At 40.5% G+C, this 20,227-nt stretch overlaps 1 protein-coding gene across 1 annotated transcript in view; it reads left to right on the top strand.

The window, feature by feature from the left end:
• Positions 1–20,227, top strand: part of LOC100022606 (myeloperoxidase-like) — a 41,934-nt gene that overhangs the window by 15,278 nt on the left and 6,429 nt on the right. Inside the window, 6 exon segments of the mRNA XM_056814766.1 lie at positions 782–988; positions 1,073–1,074; positions 2,727–3,040; positions 6,495–6,655; positions 17,065–17,317; positions 19,256–19,258. Of these exon segments, the coding sequence (XP_056670744.1) occupies positions 782–988; positions 1,073–1,074; positions 2,727–3,040; positions 6,495–6,655; positions 17,065–17,317; positions 19,256–19,258 (940 nt within the window).

The following is a 20,227-nucleotide window of genomic DNA, read 5'->3' as shown; positions in this document are numbered from 1 at the left end:
GGGTAATTAGGTGGTACAGTTGATAGAGTTTCAGGTCTAGAGTCAGGAAGATTCAGACATTTACTAGCTGTGTGACTCTGGGAAAATCACTTAACCCTGTTTGTCTGATTTTCTTCATCTTTCAAGTAAGCTGGAGAAGAAAATTACAATTCACTCTGATATTTCTGCCAAGAAAACCCAAAATGGGGAAGCTAGATGGCTCAGTGGATAAAGTGTCAGTCTTGACATCAGAAAGACTCATCTTGTTGAGTTCAAATACAGCCTCAAGACACTTACTAGCTATGTGACCTTGGTCAAGTCACTTGTCCCTGTTTGCCTCAATTTCTTCACCCACCAAATGAGCTAGAGAAGAAAATGGTAAAGCAGTCCAATATCTCTGCCATGAAAACCCCAAATGGAGTCATGAAGAGTCATACATGATTGAAATGAAATGACTGAACAACAAAACTGTACTATAGTTTCCTTAGTCCCTTCCTACAGGATATAAGTATTATTATTCACATTTTACAGATGAGGAAACTGAGGTTCAGCATGTTTATATGATTTGCTCAGGCTAATGGAGTGTCAATTGGGATTTCAGAATTCAGGTTCCTCTTGACTCTAAGTTTAGGATTTTTTTCTCCTTTTCCATGGTGATGGTTGGGGAGATAGAGATGGGAAGGCCTTGATGACCTTAGCAGGACTGAATAGCACCCTAAGACCTCTTGGTGATTGCTGGGAACTGGACAGAGAACTCCAATTCAGCTGCTTTCAGTCATTATCTCTACCCCTACCTGGTCAGGTTCAACAAGTGTCCAGTGAGCTGGCGCGCATACCCAATGACAACATCACTCATGACCAGAACCGCTCACTTATCTTCATGCAGTAGGGGCAGTGGGTAGACCATGACTTGGTCTTTTCTCCAGCCAGTGATGCCAACCCCAACAAGAAGGAAGTTCCATGTGGCTCTACCAGTTGTGATTTTGAACCCCCCTGTTTCCCTATTAAGGTGAGGACACTGCTGCCCTTCTCTGGGATTGTGGGAGCATATCCTTTTCTCTCTCTCACATCAGGTCAACTTTGAGGCCTGCAGATGTCCCTGCAGAGTTGACCCTATGTATGGTGACTAACAGTGTCTACCTATTTATGAGGGAGGGCCAATAATAGTTTCCTTTTTCACGAACATTCTCTCATTGGCCTATGGTGTGAAATTCCCAATATTATTAAACTCCTTTGGGTTAAGGACTGGAAGGCTGCCATTTAAATGTAAATATCTTATCTGGAATGGGCCTCCAGCCCTCATTCTCCATTCCTATCCACATTTATAACATTTTTTCCCTTTATTCTTTCTATCCCTACCTTTGCTCCTCTTCTATCCTTTTCTCCTCCCTTCCCCTTCTCTTGGCAGGAACCTTTGAGATCTTCTAGCTTGGGGATTCTTAACCTGGAGTTCATGAATCTTAAAGGTTCTGTGGATAGATCTCAGGGGGTTCATCCACTTGGATGGAGGAAAAAAAATTATACCTTCATTTTTCACTTACCTTTGACTGAAATTTGTCATCCCTTTCAATAATTTAAAAACAAAATCCTGACATTTCTAAGCTCATAGGCATTTCCAGATGGTGCCAATAGGGTCCATAAACATTAAGGAGCCCAGATAAAGCTTATTGCTTTTGTCTCCTTTTCCCAAACTCCTGCCTAAATTCTAGACCAGCCAGTGGTACTAGAGGCATGGGGGAGCATCAAGGTTCCTACTGATGGGCATTATGTTCTCTGCAAACCCCTAAACCTGCTAAGGGTTGGATTTGGGACCTTTGGGTTAGGGAGACTGCTGAATGTTATGGCAGAGAAGAGAAAGATTTTTAAAATGTTCACTGAGGAATTTGCAGGAGGAGTTATCAGGGTTAGATATGGGGGGAAGGAAGATCTAAAGAAAGAAAAATAAGGTATGACCATTAGGGGTCTGAGGATACACTTAGAGTTTTCTGTAAGAGAAGCTATGAATTCAAGAATGGATCAATGAGTGAGCAAACATTTCTTAAGTCAACAAGCACCTATTATATTCCAGGGGATAGAAATACAAAAATGAAGAAATTTCTACTCAGGAGGAACTTACATTCCAACAAGGGAGATGATAAATATAACTAAAATGTATATTGCATGAATATAAAATATGTAAATGAAAATATATACAAAGTGGTTCCATACAAGCTAGTTTGGGAAGGAGCAAGTTAGTAATTGAGGGGATCAGGAAAATCTTCCTGTAGAAGACAATGCTTGAGCTGTATCTTACAGGAAGAGAGGGATTCTGGGGCAGCTAGATAGCACAGTGGATAGAGCACCAGCCAGAAGACCTGGATTCAAATCTGGTCTTAGATGCTTCCTAACTGTATGACCCTGGGCAAGTCACTTAACCTTGAGTACCTAGTCCTTGTCACTCTTCTGCCTTGACAGAAGATAAGAGTTTGAAAAAAAATTAAAAGGAAGAGAGGGATTCCGTGATGTGGAGGTGAGGAGGGAGTACACACTAGGCATGGGGGATGGACAATGCAGTGGAATGAGATGGAAAATAGTGTCATTTGTGAGGAATAGAGAGAAAGCCAGTTTAGATGGATCACAGAATATAAGGGAGGGAAACTCTCCTCCTTCCACCCAACCCCTCTCCCAGCCAGTGATCAGGTAGAAGGATGTGAAGAGGAGAATATGACTTCTGGGACCAAGAAGTAAGCAGCAATCTCTTTCCCAAGTTTCCCCAATGACGATAGGATTGCTACCAGAGGCATCTGTATGCCCTTCACTCGCTCATCCCCTGCCTGCAACCCAAACACCGTCATCCAGGAGCCGATCAATGGCATCACCTCATTCTTGGATGCCAGCATGGTATATGGCAGTGAGGACTCCAGGGCCAACTTGCTTCGCAACAAGAGCAATGACATGGGCGTCTTGGCTGTTAATGAGCATTTCCAGGATGAAGGACTTGACTTCCTGCCTTTTCAGACAAGAGCCCTAAACCCTTGTTTACTCACTAACAAGGAGGCCAACATTCCCTGCTTCAGATCAGGTGAGTAGAATATGCTTGACCTTTCTCTGAGGATTCTTCCCCTCATTCCTTTGGCTCAGTTTTGATTTCCCACCTTGAGAGGGCTCATTCAGAGTTCCTGGTCCTAGAGAGGGAGTGTGGACCTATGGACCTCTAATAATGATAATAGTGTTTAAAGGATAAGGTGGGCTAGGGTGATGGCATAGTAGGAGTGTAGGATTTAGAGCTGGGAGGGACCTCAGATATTACCTAGTCTAATCCCTCATTTTACAGACGAATTAGCTATGGCCCTTAAGGATTACAGGATCATAGTTGTAGATTTAGAGAGGGCTTCAGAGGTCATCTAGTCCAATTCTTTCATTTTAAAGAAGAGGAAACTGAAGCCTAGAAAGATGAGTTAGGCAGAAACAGAACTCCAAATCAAATACTTTACTCCAAACCCAGAGTTCTTGTTATTACAGCTGAAACTTCCTTTAGGTGTTATCTTTTCCTATTAGAATGTGTGCTCCTCTAGAGCAAAGTCTGTTTTGCTTCTTCAAACTGTCTTTCTTCACTCCTTTTCCCTTCCCTTCCCTTCCCTCCCCCTTTCTTCCTTCCTCCTTTCTCCCCCCTTCTCTCTCTTTCCTTTTCCCTTTCCCTTCCCTTTCCCTTCCCCTTTTCCTTTCCCTTTCCTTTTCCCTTTCCCTTTCCCTTTCCCTTCCCCTTTCCCTTCCCCTTTCCCTTTCCCTTCCCCTTTCCCTTTCCCTTTCCCTTCCCCTTCCCTTTTCCCTCCCCCTTTCCCTTCTCATTCCCCTTTCCCTTTCCATTCCCTTTCCCTTTTCCTTTCCCTTTCCCTTTCCCTTCCCCTTTCCCTTTCCCTTCCCCTTTCCCTTTCCCTTTCCCTTCCCCTTCCCTTTTCCCTTCCCCTTTCCCTTCTCATTCCCCTTTCCCTTTCCCTTTCCCTTTCCCTTTCCCTTTCCCTTCCCCTTTCCCTTTCCTTTTCCCTTCCCCTTCCCTTTTCCCTTCCCCTTTCCCTTCTCATTCCCCTTTCCCTTTCCCTTCCCCTTCCCCTTTCCCTTTCCTTTTCCCTTCCCCTTCCCCTTTCCCTTCCCCTTCCCCTTCCCCTTCCCCTTCTGCCTCTGGCTCTCCTCTTTATCTAACCCCTCCCCCACCCTACACTGGGCACTGAAATGATTGAAGCCTCATCTTCTCTAGGAAATCTTCCTTGACTAGTTGGTGATAATGATTCCCATCCACTATACACTTCCTTTGATTCTTCCCTTTCCATTGTATTAAATGCACATGAGATTGTAGTTATAGAGCTGAAGTTCAGAGGCCACAGAATCCACCCCCTCCCTCTTTTTAAACCCTTACCTTCCACCTTAGAATCAATACTGTGTATTGGTTTTAAAGAGTGGTAAGGGCTAGGCAATGGGGGTTAAGTGACTTGCTCAGAGTCATCCAGCTAGGAAGTGTCTGAGGTCAAATTTGAACCTAGGACCTCCTGTCTCTTGGCCTGGCTCTCAAATCCACTGAGCTACCTAGCTGCCCCCCCCCTCATTTTACAGATTAGGAAACTGAGGCACAGAGATATAAAGTCAGTTGTCCAAAGCCATATTAAAAGTTAATAAATGATAAAGGCAGGATTTGAACCCAGGTTCTCTGATTTCAGGGCCAGCACTTTTTCTGCTAGGCCACACTGCCTCAATCTTTTGTGTATAATGTTAAAAAAATCCTGTATTTAATGTTTGAACACATAGGCAATGGGGAGTATGACAAAGTAGCTGGAGAGTCAGCCTGGAAGCCAGAAGCCATTGAATTCAAGGCTTTCCTTTCACTCATCCATGTTTGACCCTGGGCAAATTGCTCCACCACTCAATGCTCTGGCAACTTTTTATTTTGAAAATTTTATTCAGTCAATTTAGAACATTATTCTGTGCTTACAAGAATCATATTCTTTCCCTCCCTCCCCTCCCCCATCCCTTCCTGTAGGTGACATGCAATTCCACTGGGTTTTATATGTGTCCTTGATCAGAACCTATTTCCATGTTGTTGATGTTTGCATTTAGAGCCTATATCCCCAGCCATATCCCCTCGACCCATGTAATCAAGCAGTTGTTTTTCTTATGTGTATCTACTCCCACAGTTCTTCCTCTGGATGTGGATGGTGTTCTTTCTCATAAGTCCCTCAGAATTGTCCTGGGTCATTGCATTGCTGCTAGTAGAGATGTCAGTTACATTCAATTGTACCACAGTGTATCAGTCTCTGTGTACAATGTTCTCCTGGTTCTGCTCCTCTCGCTCTGCATCACTTCCTGGAGGTTGTTCCAGTCTCCATGGAACTCCTCCACTTTATTATTCCTTTTAGCACAATAGTATTCCATCACCAACATATACCACAATTTGTTCAGCCATTCCCCAATTGAAGGGCATCCCTTCATTTTCCAATTTTTTGTCTGGCAACTCTTGATGACTTCAAATTTTAGAAAAAGTGCCACTCTGCTTTGGTGGAGAGAGGTTCTTAACCTGACAGTGCCCCATGCCAATGAAATCACAGGTCCAGGCTTTGTGCCTTCTCAATAGGCAATGGGGTGTGGCAAAGTGTTGGATTTAGAATCAGAAGGACTTTACTATGTCAGAGACCCGAACCTTTTGTATTATCATTATTTTTACTCACGGCACAGTATCAGTTGACTCTGTATGTGCTTTCTCAGCCCCCAATTATAACCTGTTTTAGACAGTGAGATTTGGAAATAAGTAACTTGGTTCTGAACTCTTTACACGGTGCCCAACTCAGTGCCTAAAATGGCACAGATAGTTGCCCAAGAAAGGCTGAAGCTGATAATCAGTTTCCTCAAGGGAAATGGCCAACTCCTCCTGTAACTTTCCCAAGAGAACCCCAGGTAGCATCATGGAGGGTCAGGCATGACTGGAACAACTGAACAACAAGTGAGTTCAGTCTAAATTTTCAATTCAGTTCTTGAAAATTCAATGCAACAGGACCCAATTAAGCCTTTTCCTAGAAAGAATGAGGGGACTTCTCCTGTGGCAATAGAGCCTCTTCTCTCCTGTTGCATTGGAACATCACTTCCCATGAAGCATAGATCTCTTAGACCACTAGTCCAATACCCTCATTTTACAGATGGGGAAACTGAGGTCTAGGTAGGTGAGGTATCTTGCTCAAGGTCACATTAATAAGGAAGATTCAGAGGCTGACTTTGACTCCAGGGCCAGAACTCTTTCTTTTTAGAAGAATTAGGTTATAAGTAGAAGGAATGCCACACTTAGAGCACTTTTTTTGCCCAATCTGTGCCATGGGCCTGTTAATTAATTAAGGCATTAACAAGCATTTTAAAGCACCTATTACATTAGGTACAGTTAGGCTTTGGGGATACAGTCATACAAAATAAAGGAGTTGCCCCTCCCCCCCCCCCCCAGAGCTTATCCTTTACTGGTAGTTGATCTCTGACCTCATTTCCTACATCTATCTCTCAAGGGGACATGAGGGCAAATGAGCACTTGAGCATCATTGCATTCCACACTCTCTTCCTTCGGGAGCACAACTGCCTTGTCTTAGAACTTAAGAAGCTAAACCCACACTGGGATGGGGAAGTGTTGTACCAGGAGGCTCGGAAAATCATCGGGGCCATGATTCAGGTATGTCAAGACATTCTGCAGGTTTTTATTTTCCAGGAACTTAAAAAATTGGGGGAAGGTACAAGGGGACAGATTTGTCCAAAGCCATAGGTTGAGATTGGGGAGATCTAGGACTACTGGTTCTTTGCCCAGTGCCAATTACTCCATTGAGACTTCCTTGACTTGGACCATCTTCTTAGAATCTTGGGCCATGGGAGTGGGGAGATGCACTTGGGATTGGATAGCCTTCAGTGTTTGGTTTTTGACAGTTCCTGGGTGATGTTGGCATGGCCTTATACTGAGATCTGTGATACAGAGGAAGGAAACTCCAAGCCACTTTCCTCAGGGATCTCCCAGTCTGTTTGGTAATCATACTGTCAGATTTTGGGGAGATATGTAATATTTGCCTTCAGAAAACTCTGTCAAATGGGGCTACCACAGGCTTTGTTTATAAAGATCTCCCTTTTAGATAAAAGAGACACAGTTCTTTCCTTTGGGAATCTGTAGGTCTGAAAGGATAGCCATAGTCATTGTCCTTAGAATGCTCCAAGTTGGAAAGGTAGTAAGAAAAAGCAGAAAGAATACTGGGTCTTAGAATCCTAGGACTTGGGTTCCAATCCTGACATTGGTCACTTGTGTGATCTATCAATGGGAGTTTGCACAAAAAGGATGCATATTATTCCATCTTTTAACACATTGAGTTATTCAGGGAGTCCACTCCAATGACATCCTAATTGGTTAACGTCAAGATCAAGTACTAGGGGGAATAAGCAGAAGAAGGAAGAAAAATAGAGAGTCAAGTTTGTGTGGTACTATGTAAAGAGATAAGGGTTTGGGTTCAAGGACTTGGATTCAAATTCTGACTTGATCCTTATGCACTTACCACTTTGTACTTCTACACATATATAACTTTACCTCTCTGCTATGATTTATCCAAGGTCATCCAGAGAGATTAAAAAAATCCAGAGAGGCAAATGTAATCTCTGCCCTCAAGAAGCTTATGTTCCAGTGGGGTAGACACTTGTGGAAAGAGCTCTAGATTTGGAGTTAGAGGTTGTTGTTGTCATATCATTCAGGTCATGGCCAACTCTTCATGACCCCATTTTGGGGGTTTCTTGGCAGAAATACTAAAGTGGGTTGTCATTTCCTTCTTCAACTCATTTTATAGATGAGGAAATTGAGGCAAATAGAATTAAATGACATGCCCAAAGTCACACAGCTAGTAAGTATCCAAGACGGTTTGAACTCGGGAAGAGGAGTCTTCCTGATTCCAAACTCATTGTTCTACCTACTGTATCACTTAGCTGCTGAAGTTAAAATCCAAACTCTGCTACATACTACCTTTGTGGACTTGGATAAATAATTTATTCTCTGGGCTTGTATTCTTTATCTGTTTCTTTATTCTCCCCTTTTTTACTTTATTTGTAATTTTTAACTTTAATTTTTAATTTATTTACTTATAAAAACCCCTTATCTTTCATCTTGGAATCAATATTACCTATTGGTTCCAAGGCAGAAGAGTGGTAAGGGCTAGGCAATGGGGGTTAAGGGACTTGCCCAGGGTCACACAGCTAGGAAGTGTCTGAGGCCACATTTGAACCCAGGACCTCCCATCTTTAGGCCTGGCTCTCAATCCACAGAGCTATCCAGCTGCCCTTTTTAATTCTCTATCTTAAATCTTAAAATTCTTTATTTGTAAAATAGGAAGGTCTGGATCTCCAAGGTCCCTTCTAGCTCCAAATCAATGATATTCAACTTCTTCCTTTCCCTCTTCTCCTTTTATGTCTCCTTTCTATCCATCATCTCCATCCCCCTCTTTCCTTACCAATGCTATTGCCAGTGCTTGAAGCAAACCTCTCTCCCATATTAGATGATTCCTTGGCATAGAGGACGTCTCCAATTTAACCTGGTTGTACGTTAGGACCCCACTCTGGATAGCCTTCCTCTCACTGACAAGTGGGACCACCAGTTTCTCTCACTGGGCCTTTAGGGTCCCCAGATTCAGATTTCATGTGGGCCTTTACCTATCAATGAAAGCTAGAATTCTTGCATGGACAGTAACATATTCACCACTCTTTTAATGATAACAACACTCTCTATACCTTGTATTTTTTATAGTGTTTTATACAGTTCCAGAACATTTTCACACCTATTATCCCATCTCATTATGATAAGATTTGTATTTTGAATACTATTAGCATAGCATATTTACTTATTTATAATTCTATCACACTGTCAAAGAAGCCAACAAAATTTCCATAATCATCATATGCTGATTTCTTTTCAATTTAAATACACATTTTCATTATCTTTCACTTAGCTACTTTATGCTCTTTTCTGTATTTCTTTTGTTCATATCTTTTCTGGTTTTCTTTTTGGGTCTAGACCTTTCTCCTTGCTGAATGAAATATGAATACCTTTTGTTTTTATATCAACTTTATATCTAAATTTCTCCTTCCCCATTTCCTATGGAGGGAGCCATCTGTTATGACAAATAAAAGAGGCAAAAGAAAGCAATAGGGGCAGCAAGGTGGCTCAGTGGAGAGAGAGCCTGATCTCTAGAGAGGTCCATCTAGAGATGAGAGGTCCTGGGTTCAAATTTGACCCCAGACACTTCCTAGCTGTGTGATCTTGGGCAAGTCATTTAACAACAATTGACTAGCCCTTTTCATTTTTCTGCCTTGGAACCAATACTAAGTCTAAAATAGAAGGCAAGGGTTTAAAAAAATAAAGAAAGCAGTTCAGCAAAATTATTCAACATAGTAGTAGAATTTGACAGTTTATATGTTCTTCAACATGCATAACCCCTAATCTATCTCTTTTCTGGTTGGCCTGTCTCTTTCATCCTTTGCCATAACCTTTCTGTAAGTTTTCTTTTTCTTCTTCATAAATCCTCTTATCCTCCAGACAATTATTCTAGTTCACTTGCACATTTCTAGACATCTTCTTACCTTCCTATTATCCCAAGGAATCTTTAGCACAAGGTCATGCTTCCCTTTCTTTTGCTTTTCAACTTCATCCATCATGATTTCTCCTCCCTCTCTGTCACCCTGCCCCTCCCACAAGCTTGACTAACTGGCACCAAAAGCTTTTGGTATGGTCCAGAGATGAGGGCGTATGTCTGCTTTGTCTCTCCCTCCCATCCACTTACTCTTGGACCGTTTCTCTTGTCCTACAACTTAATTTTGCCTTGATCAGCAGTTTGTTGCATAAAATATTCCCTGGGCCATCACTGCTTTGTCCTAGTTTTCTATCTAGAAGCCTCTTAGAGATTTTTGTAATAACTTTATCCCCAAATCCATCAATTTCTATTTTTTAGCCATAGGCTTCTTTTAATGTTTCTGTAGATCTTTCCTCATGTTCCTTTTCAGATCTGCGGCTTTTCATTTTGATTCTCATGGCTTCGAATTAGAGATCTAGAGATAGAAGGAAACTCACAGGTTGCTTATTCTGACTCTTTCATTTTTATAGATGTGGAAACTGAGGCCCAGAGAACTTAAGAGACATACCCAAGGTCATACAGGTAGTAAGTGAACCCAGGACTTTTAGATGGTATTTTCCTCTGAGGTCAGTTTTTGAGATATTGTTCTAGGTCAGGGTTGCTTCTCACTCAGTGAGGTCCAGTGAGAAGAATTCTAATTTGAAGTCAGAGAACCTGGGTTTGAATCTCAGCTGAATCCCTGACTCATGTCCTTGGGTGTCATTTCTCCTCTTCTAGGTCTCAGTTGCCTCATCTGGAAGATGGGAAGTTTGGACTGGGTCCCTTCTAGGTCTAAGTTGTGTGTTCCAGCTTTCATAAGTAAATGATTTACAAAGCATAAATTTGGGTTAGCTAGGTGGCACAGTAGCTAGAATACTGCATCTGGAGTCAGAAAGACATATTCATTAGTTCAAATATGGCCTTAGACACTTAATAGCTATATCATATCACCCTGCAAAAGGCACTTATCCCTTTTTGCATCAGTTTCCTCATCTGTAAAATGAGCTGGAGAAGGATATGGCAAACCACTCCAGTATCTTTGCCAAGAAAACTCCAAATGGCATCACAAAGAGCCAGTCATGACTGAAACAATTGAACAACAAAAGATTTAGACATGAAAAGGATCATTGAGGCTTTGAAGATGAGGAAATAATCCCTGGAAGGTTAAGTGATTTGCTCCAGGTTATATAAATAAGGTATAGTGCTTGGATTTGAACTCAGGACCTCTTATTTTCTATACTGTCCTTTCTATCCCATACAACAGTAGTTTAAGACCTTCTCCACCCCCCCCCCTTTTCACTGCTACAGATGGTCCTGGGACACAGCATCCTTAGTCTTGAACAGGGCTTACATGGGCAGCTCTCCCTCTCCTTCATCATCAACTTCGTCTCTTTTCTCACCCACCCATTGTGCTAGGGGATGCTGATCACACTGACGGAGAATATCTTCATGTATATCAGCTTCCTGTCTGGCAAACTTCAATGAGCATTTTCTACATGATGGAATAAATCATGGTTTGTCAAACATAAGATTCTTCTAGATATATGGGCAATATCTTTCCTCTCTTCTTCCTGCAATTTCTCAGATCATCACATAGCCCATTAGTTGGGGCATATCCTATGCCTTATGCCTCAGTTGTGCTATCCTTACTAGCTTTGACAACTGCATTCCTGCAAAAAGTTTGTAAACAGAGTTTAGGAACTTTTCAAAATCTTCCAGTCTTCTTTCTAATATAATATCAGGAATTTCATTGTTCTGGCCATGTTTACTCTTCCCATGAAGAATCTAAAAGCCCAAAGCTGACTGAGTCTTCCCAATAGACCCTGTAGACCTTTCAGCACTGAAACTATTAGGCATGATTCTTCTGTTTAGATTGTTCATGCCATTCATTCTTTTAAAAAAGAAAGAACACTTTGTAAATTGAAATAGCTAGGTAGTACAGTTGATAGGGGATTAGATCAAGAATCAAGAAGACCTGAGTTCAATTCTCTTTTTTATTCAAAGATCTCTTATTTTCCCAATTAATTACATGTAATAATAATTTTCAGCATGTTTGTCCAAAATTATAACATTCAAACTGTCTCCCTCTCTCTCTTCCCTCCCTCCATTTGGAGATGGTAAACAATTTGATCTGGGATATACATGTATTATCATGCAAAACACACTTCATATTGGTCATTGCTATAAGAGTACACTCAGACAAAACCAAAACGCTCAAATAAAACCTTAAATGCACTGATGTAAAGATAGTAGGCTTTGATCTGCATCCATCCGACTCTAAAAGCTCTTTCTCTGGAGCTGGCTAGCATTGCTGAGAGTAGCCACATTTTCAGTTGATCTTCATATAGTATTACCATCACTGTGTATAATGTTCTCCTGGTTCTGCTTATTTCACTCTGTATCAGTTCACGCAGATCCTTCCAGTTTTTTCTGATATCATCCTGCTCATCATTTCTCATAGCCCGAGTCAAATTCTTGCCTTAGATAATTACTAGCTGAGAGATTATAAGCATGCCACCTATTTTGCCCGAGTTTCCTTATCTGTAAAATGAGATGATAATAATAATAGCATCTATCTCTCAAGGTCACTATAAGGACAAAGTAGGCTACTTGTAAAGAGCTTTGCAAACCTTAAAGTACAATATAAGTCATAATTATTATTATCTTTTGGTTTTATAACACCCTTTATCATCACCCTTTATTACATATTACATTTCCTATCCCCTCCCTTTTGTTGTTGTGACTATTGTTCGATGATGTCCCACTCTTCATGAATCCTTTTGGGGTTTTCTTGGCAAAGATACTGGAGGGTTTGCCATTTCCTTCTCTAACTTATTTGACAGATGAGGAAACTGAGGCAAACTGGGCTAAGTGACTCAGCCAGGGTCACACAGCTAATAAGGTTCTGAGGTCAGATTTGAACTCAGGAAGATGAATCTTGATGATTCTAGGGTTGGTACATTCTCCACTGTCTCTTCCCCTACCCAGTGAGATATCCCTTGTAGCAAAAAATAACAGCAATGAAAAAAGAGAAAATAATTCAGCAAAACTAACCAGCACAGGGGGCAGCTGGGTGGCTCAGTGGATTGAGAGCCAGGCCTAGAGATGGGAAGTCCTAGGTTTAAATCTGGCCTCAGACACTTCCCAGCTGTGTGACCCTGGGCAAGTCACTTGACCCCCATTGCCTAGCCCTTACCACTCTTCTGCCTTGGAGCTAATACACAGTATTAACTCCAAGAAGAAAGGTAAGGGTTTAAAAAAAAACTAACCAGCACATGAAATGATGGTGACAGTATATGTGATGTCCCACACTCTTAGTTCCCTTTCTCTGATGAAGGGAGGGTGTTGCATTTTCTCAACTCTTCTTTGGGGAAAAGCTTGGTTGTTATAATTACATGGTGTTCAGTTTGTTATTTGCTGTTGTTGTTGGTTGTTGTTTCCAATTATGCCACTCACTTTTCAAGCTGTGAAGTCTACTGTTAGATTATTTGCTTTTTCTTTCTCTGATTAGAATGAATTCTGGCATTAGCCCAGATGGCTTCCCTTTCCTCTGGAGTACCTTTACTGGCTCCTGAAATATCTATCCCCTCAAAAAAACTCCTCTCTTCTTCACAGCTTTTTTTTGGTTAGTTTTTTAATTTGTTTTTCTCTGTTAAGTCCAACCCAGCCTCTTTTCTCTTCCATACTCATTTAAAGAGATCTATATCCTTGTTTGACTTTCTTTCTTCCTTCATCACCTTGCTCTTATTTATGCAAACTTCTCTCATTCGATCTGAGTTTCACTGTTTCCGCTCCAGTTTCTTCACCTTGGTTTTTTCTCTCTGTGTGCCCTCTATTATTCACTTCTGCTGCTGCTGTGAATACCTATTCTGTTCTTTTTAAAGCCTTTCAGTTTCATTTCTTCCCTTGAGAGTTTTCTTTCCATTTAAAAAAATTAAAGAAAGGTAGGATGGTACAGTGAAAAGAGCACTAATGTAGTATTACATTCATTATATTACATCATTAATTTGCCTTGTTTCATCATGCTGGTCATGTTACTCTTTAGAGAAGGAACATAAAAACTCAAGGTTGCCATGGGCTTCCACAGAGAACTTGTATCCTAGGGACCCTAGGTATATAGCTCTAGAATTGGAAAAGAGGCTATCTAGTCAAACTCCCTCATTTTACAGATGAAGAAACTGAGGGCCATTGACTTGCCCAAAATCACACAAATAGTAAACAGAATTGGGATTTGAACTCATATCTTCTGAATGTAGAATGACTATGTTTGGCATAGGAATTAGGTGAAATCAAATCATGAATGACTTGTGTGGCCTTAGAGCAGCTACTTTTTCTCTTTGGTTCTCAGTCTTCTTACCTATAAAATAAGGGATAGGAATATTATCTCTAAGGTCACTTCTAGCTTAAACATTATGTGATTTTCATGTCCCTTCACTATCTGGCTTTTAAAAAATAGCTAATAAATTAATTTTTTATTATATTAAAATAATAACTTCCCTCTTTCCCCATATCATATGGATAGGAGAATTTATGAATAAATAAGAGATAGAAAGAATTGTGAGATATAAAACAAATAATTTAGAATACTTTAAATTAGAAAGGCTTTGCACAAATAAAATAACTATAGCCAAGAAGGAAAGAGATACACAGGGAAAAATATTTTAAAGACATTTCTTGGATAGTGATCTTATATCTAAAATATATAAAGAACTTTGTCAAATAAATAAGAACATGAGCCATTCCCCAATTGCTAAGTAGTCAAAGGACATGAACAGACAGTTTTTGGAAGAAGACATCAGAGCTATATGCAAGTATATTAAATAATAATCTAAATCAATTTTGATTATAGAAATGCAAATCAAAACAGCTCTGAGTTATCTCACACTTATCAGATTGACTAAAATGATAAAAAGCCAAGATGACTCCCTAGCTTCTTGTAATGGTAGTAGAACTTCTCTCTCCTGGATTGCTCTTCTTTATATTTTCCTTTTCTTTCTATTCTCACCAAAATTTGTCCATCTTTTCTATTCCTCTGCCCATTCACTTAACTTTTAGGTAATTAATTACAGCTATTATCATAACTTGGTCAGAAAAAACCTTGGTGGCTTTCACTGAATATATCATCACTAGTTTAGTCTTATATCCATATATCTTATCAATTCTACTGACTCTTTTGGTAATCACATTCTAGATTATTCAAATAGAAAGGAGTTTGGACCCCTGAGGCTTTGCCATTCACCTGAAGTACCACCTTTCTTACTACCAGCCTTTCTATCAGTCCTATAATAGAATCCCTCTATATGTGTGCTATTTCCCATAATTTAAAATATGACCTCTTTCAGAAAAGGAGTTCCTTTGCTTTTATAATTATACTTTTCCCAATTCTTAGCACAGTATTAGACACATATTAAACCTTTTATAAATATTTTCCATTCATTTATTCACTGGAGATATCTAAAGTCTCTTCCAGATAGAAAATTCTATGATTCTAAAAATCCTTTTATTTAAAATGATTTAAAGACTATGTTTAGCTTCACTTTTGAACCATTTTTGTTCCTATTACCAATCTTAATACAAATATCTCTCTCAACAGTGACCTTTTGCTTGTGTGCCTGAAGGATATCAGTTTCAAATTTGTTTGGAAGGGGATAAACAGTGACCAGACTGAACTTTTCTTTCCCCAAGTTCCCCAGTGATGCAAATTTTAACTTCAGTCTTTCATCTTTTGGAATCCATATTGAATGTGATATCGTAGAAAGAGTGTTTGGATGTGTGGTCAGTTTAGAGCTTAGCTTTGCTGTGTATTATCTAAGATAAAGATGGAAGGGGTTTTAGATGCCATAAAATTCAATCCCCTTATTTTATAGATGAGGAAACTGAAACCCAGAGAGGTCTTTGGATCATAGATCTTAAGTGGAGAGGGACACTCAAGGCCTTCTAGTTCTATTATTTTTTTTATAATCGAGTCAAGTGAGGCCTAGGAGATGCAAGGTCAAAAAGAAAGTAAATCTCAGAACTGGGATTTGAACCCACATCCTCTAACTGAACTCCAAATCTAGGATTCTTTCTCATTATAATGGACAAGCCATTTCACCTCTTTGTGGCTCATCATTAAAAGAAGAGACTGTACAAGATGATATATCTAAATCTATGGGCTTTGATAATCTTATGGATCCCCTTTCTCAGTTGGCCAGTGGGATAATCCTCAAGCTCAAGCCGCTTGCTACATTTAAATCTTGAAATCTCTTAGACTTGTGAATGTTAAAAATTTCCCCATCAGGGAATTCTTAATTGGAACGAATTCCCTACTGAGAAACATTCCCCATTTTGATGTGAGAACTCGCCAGGATCAGAAATGGGAGGACCTCTACTCCACCCGTACTTAAGACTGCTTTAGGGGAAAAAAACTCTTTGCTAAACAATGAAAGTACTTGGACCCATGCTTATAATAAGGCAAGGAGTTCTTTGAGCCAGGCCTGTTTTTAGAATTGATACAATGGGATGCTAGGTACCTAAAAGGGTCAGGCAAGTTTTCTCTTGATGAGATTAGTTGACTCAGCTGTGTTTTCTCTCCTTCAGACTTACTGAGGAGATTGGTTGACACAGCAGCATTTCTTCTGATTCAGACTTACTGAGGAGATTGGTCGATTTAGCAGGAATTTAGATGGGCAGTCCTGTGGAAAGTGTCTACAGTGATTGGTAGATGTAGGGACTTAGGGGAGGTGACATGGGAGAAAAACCCCTATATAAGAAAAGCAGAATCTCTTGAGGAGATATCCTTTTGGAGAAATCCTTTTGGAGGATCTCTGATGAGGATCGCTTGGGAAGAATCTCTTGAGAGAGGCTCTAGACAAGGGAAGCTCTTGGAGGACAATCTCTAAGGAGGTCTTGTTGGAGCTCCTCTAAGGGGACTCTGACCCTCTGGAGGCTCTGGAGAGAGGCCCTTTGGAACAGTCTCTGGCTGGAAGGCTCTCTGGTGAAGTCAGCTGAGATGGAGCTGGCCTGGTGTCACTAGAATCCTTGTTTAGACAGACCTTGTGGTGAGTGTTAAAAGACTGACTGACTGATTCTCTCTCTTAAGACTCAGGTCTAGGCCATATTGGCTTGAGGCCCTTCATAATTATTCCTTTCCTACTCTTTCTCTCTTTCTCTAATTCCTCATTATATTATTAATTTAAAAATCTCTATAAAACCCAGTTGACTCGGGTATTTGAATAATTGGGAATATTTCCCTGGTGACCACCTTATATTTGATTTAAAACCAAGACACTGTAGTGAAACATATTTTCTGTGGTCAAATTCACTCACCCTCCCTTATATCTATCACAATTTATATCTTCCACTATTTTAATCACTACAGTTTAAGACCTCAACCATTTTAAATCTCACACACAGATTTCTGCCAATTAACATAAGATAGATGATTCTCTTCATTTTCATTCCATTTCAGATTATTAATTACAGAGACTATCTACCTTTAGTCCTGGGAAATGAGACAGAGAAATACATCCCTCCCTACACAGGGTATAATGAGTCTGTGGACCCAACAGTGGCAAATATCTTCTCATTGACTTTCCGGTTTGGACATGGCTCCATCCCACCCTTCATGTCCCGCTTGGATGAAGAGTTCCAGCCAACTGGACCAAACTCCAAAATCCCTCTCCATCGCACCTTCTTTGCTTCCTGGAGGATCATCCTAGAAGGTAAACTTAAGCTGATAACTAAAACATGAGAGATGAAGCAAAGATGTGGAAGGGATCTGACATGAAAGGAAGGAAAGAAGGAAATAAGCATTTATAAAGGACCTACATGTGCTGAGCTTTACAAATATTATCTCGTTTGATCCTCACAAAAATCTTGCAAGATTGGTGCTATTATTATCTCCATTTTACAGTTATGGAAAAGGAGGCAGATAAAAGAATAAGTGACTTGCCCAGAGTCACACTATTAGGAAGTGCCAGAAACTAGATTTGAACTCATGTTTTCCTTACTAGTGGCCCAGTGTTAAATACTTTGGACTGGGTTAGACAAGTACAGTAGATACAGTGGCAGCCCTGGAATATGGAGGACCTGGGTTCCAATCTGGCCTCATACATTTCCTTTTTACCTAGGTTTTGCCCTTCTGTCTTAGCGTTGTTACTAAGACGAAAGTCAGGGTTTAAAAAAAATAGACTGAACCTTTTCAGTCTACAAAGGCAAATGTTCCCATGATGCAGTGAAAAGAACATTAGATTTGAAATCATGGGACCAAAGTTTGAATTCTTGGTTTGCCATTTATCTGCAAAGTTTGATTTTTGGACCAGTTATTTAACCTTTTTTAGGCTTCAATGTCCTCATCTGTAAAATAAATTGGTTGGATTATAGGACCTGTGAGGCGCCTTCAAAGACCAAATTCTATGATGAGCAAAAGTCCTTAAAGCCTTTAGGAGTGATGGGTTCATAGATTCACAGCTGGAAAGGACCTTGGAGGTCATTTACTCCAGTCCCTTCATTTTGCAGATAAAGGAATTAAGGTTTTGAGAAATGGGATGACTTGTCTAAGGTCAAATAGAATTAGAACCTGGTTTCCTGATTTTACTATGTATATAATGGCAGGAAATAGATAAAAAGAATACATATCTGAAAGAGCAATGGTTAACTATTGAGAAAAGTGGGGACATACTGGTTCTTTAAAGGCTGAAGATGAGGGAGAGTCACATAACCCTTCTACAGCATCACCTCAAAGTTTCTTTTGGCTATAGAATTCTGGGATAGATGGGTCAAGGATCTGATCCATCATGGTGAGTCCTATTTTGCTTTGTAAGGTATGTGCCCTAGAAGTCCCTTTGGCTGTTTCCATTATTTATTCCAATAGATGGATGTTGCCTACAAGATGTTAGCCTGGTCAAGAGACTCCTAGGATATGGTAGGGAATGAAATGTGCTCAAATTCTTTGTCAGGGAGAATCACAGCAGTTAAAGTAGGAAGGGAGCTTAGGGAACATATAGTATAATTGCTTCATTTTGTAGAAGAAAAAAACTTCATCAAGAGAGATGAAGACTTGCTCAGTGTCACAGAGCTAGCCAGTTCTAGAGCTGGTTCTAGAACCATCTTTTGCCTCTAAGTTCAAGGTTGTTTCTACTAATATAATTTTTTCTTCTTTAAAACATGCATCTTCTATCTTAGAATAAATAGTAAGTATTAGTTCCAAGTCAGAAGAAGAGTAAGGGCTACCCAGTCCCATGGTCACGTGGCTTGGAAATGTCTGAGGCCATTTTTAAAAAAACCCTTCCCTTCTGCCTTAGAATCAATACCATGTATTGGTTCCAAGGCAGAAGAGTGGTAAGAGCTAGGCAATGGGGGTTAAGTGACTTACCCAGGGTCACACAGCTGGGAAGTGTCTGAGGCCAGATTTGAACCTAGAACCTCCCATCTCTAGACCCAGGTATCAATTCACCAAACCACCCAGCTGTCCCTCTGAGGCCATTTTTGAACCCAGGATCTCCCATCTCTAGGCCTGACTTTCTATCCACTGTGCCACCTAGCTTCTTTTAATATAATATGGCTCCATAATCCCTATTTGATCTTATTTTTAGCTAGGAGTCTGTGTGGCATAGTAGAAAGATCCACTGGTCTCAGTTCCCCTTCTCTGTAAATAGGAGGGGGTCAGATGAATTGAGATCTCTTCCAGTGCTGACATTCTATAATTCTATGAAATCAATATCTCCTATGAGGGTAGATCTGTAATTGCTTAGAAATAAATGACTTCATCTTACTGTTAATTGGTTTAAAAGAGATTCACGTTGTAAATGGAACTGAAGTTAGAATTGCCGACAATTTCTTGTCCACTCAGCTAATCCTCCCATGTCTCAAACCACCCATTGTTCTAGCAAGTGATAAGAGGTCTTTTCTCCTTGCACGGGCTCGGCCAGGATTTCCCATTTGGTTAGTCCATTTGCCAGGTCAGCAGTTCTACTTGATGACCCAGGCCTTATGAATATTGTCTTAGCCAATAACTATGATCAGTATCGTAGTCCTTCATATAGAAAGATGGCGCTGTTGACCCGTGCCTGCCAGGTCTGCACTCTTTGGGCTGCTCCCAGCCTAGGGGGCTATAATACGACTTCTAATCTTCAGTGTTCACCTGTGAGATGGCTGGCTTATCTAGGATTAAGGGATGGATGCTATATGTTATGGTGGGGGGAAATTTGTTCTGCAGAGCTAGTTAGCATGGTATCATTCCCCCGCCCCAAAGCTTTGCTTCCTGTCTTAAAATCAATACTAAAATATTGGTTCCAATATGGAAGAGTGGTAAAGGCTAGTCAATGGGAGTTAAGTGACTTGTCCAAGTCGTGCAGCTTGGAAATGTCTGGGGCCAGATTTGAACCTTCCTGCCTCCAAGCCTGGCTCTCTATTCACTGAGCCACCTAGACACCTTATCTGTTGTCATTTTAAGATTAACCCATCCATCAAGGAACATTTATCCAATGTCAGATGGGGCAGCTCAGTGCTAACGTGGGTCAACTAATGAACTTGGAATCAGGAAGACTCATCTCCACAAGTTCAAATCTCTCCTTAGACACTTACTGGCTGTGTGAACTTGGGCAAGTCACCATATATTCCCACTTTCCTGT

The sequence above is a fragment of the Monodelphis domestica genome, chromosome 2 (assembly GCF_027887165.1).
Source record: "Monodelphis domestica isolate mMonDom1 chromosome 2, mMonDom1.pri, whole genome shotgun sequence".
NCBI lineage: Eukaryota > Metazoa > Chordata > Mammalia > Didelphimorphia > Didelphidae > Monodelphis > Monodelphis domestica.
Note: the sequence above shows the minus strand (reverse complement) of the source record. Positions and strands in the feature narration are given on the sequence as shown.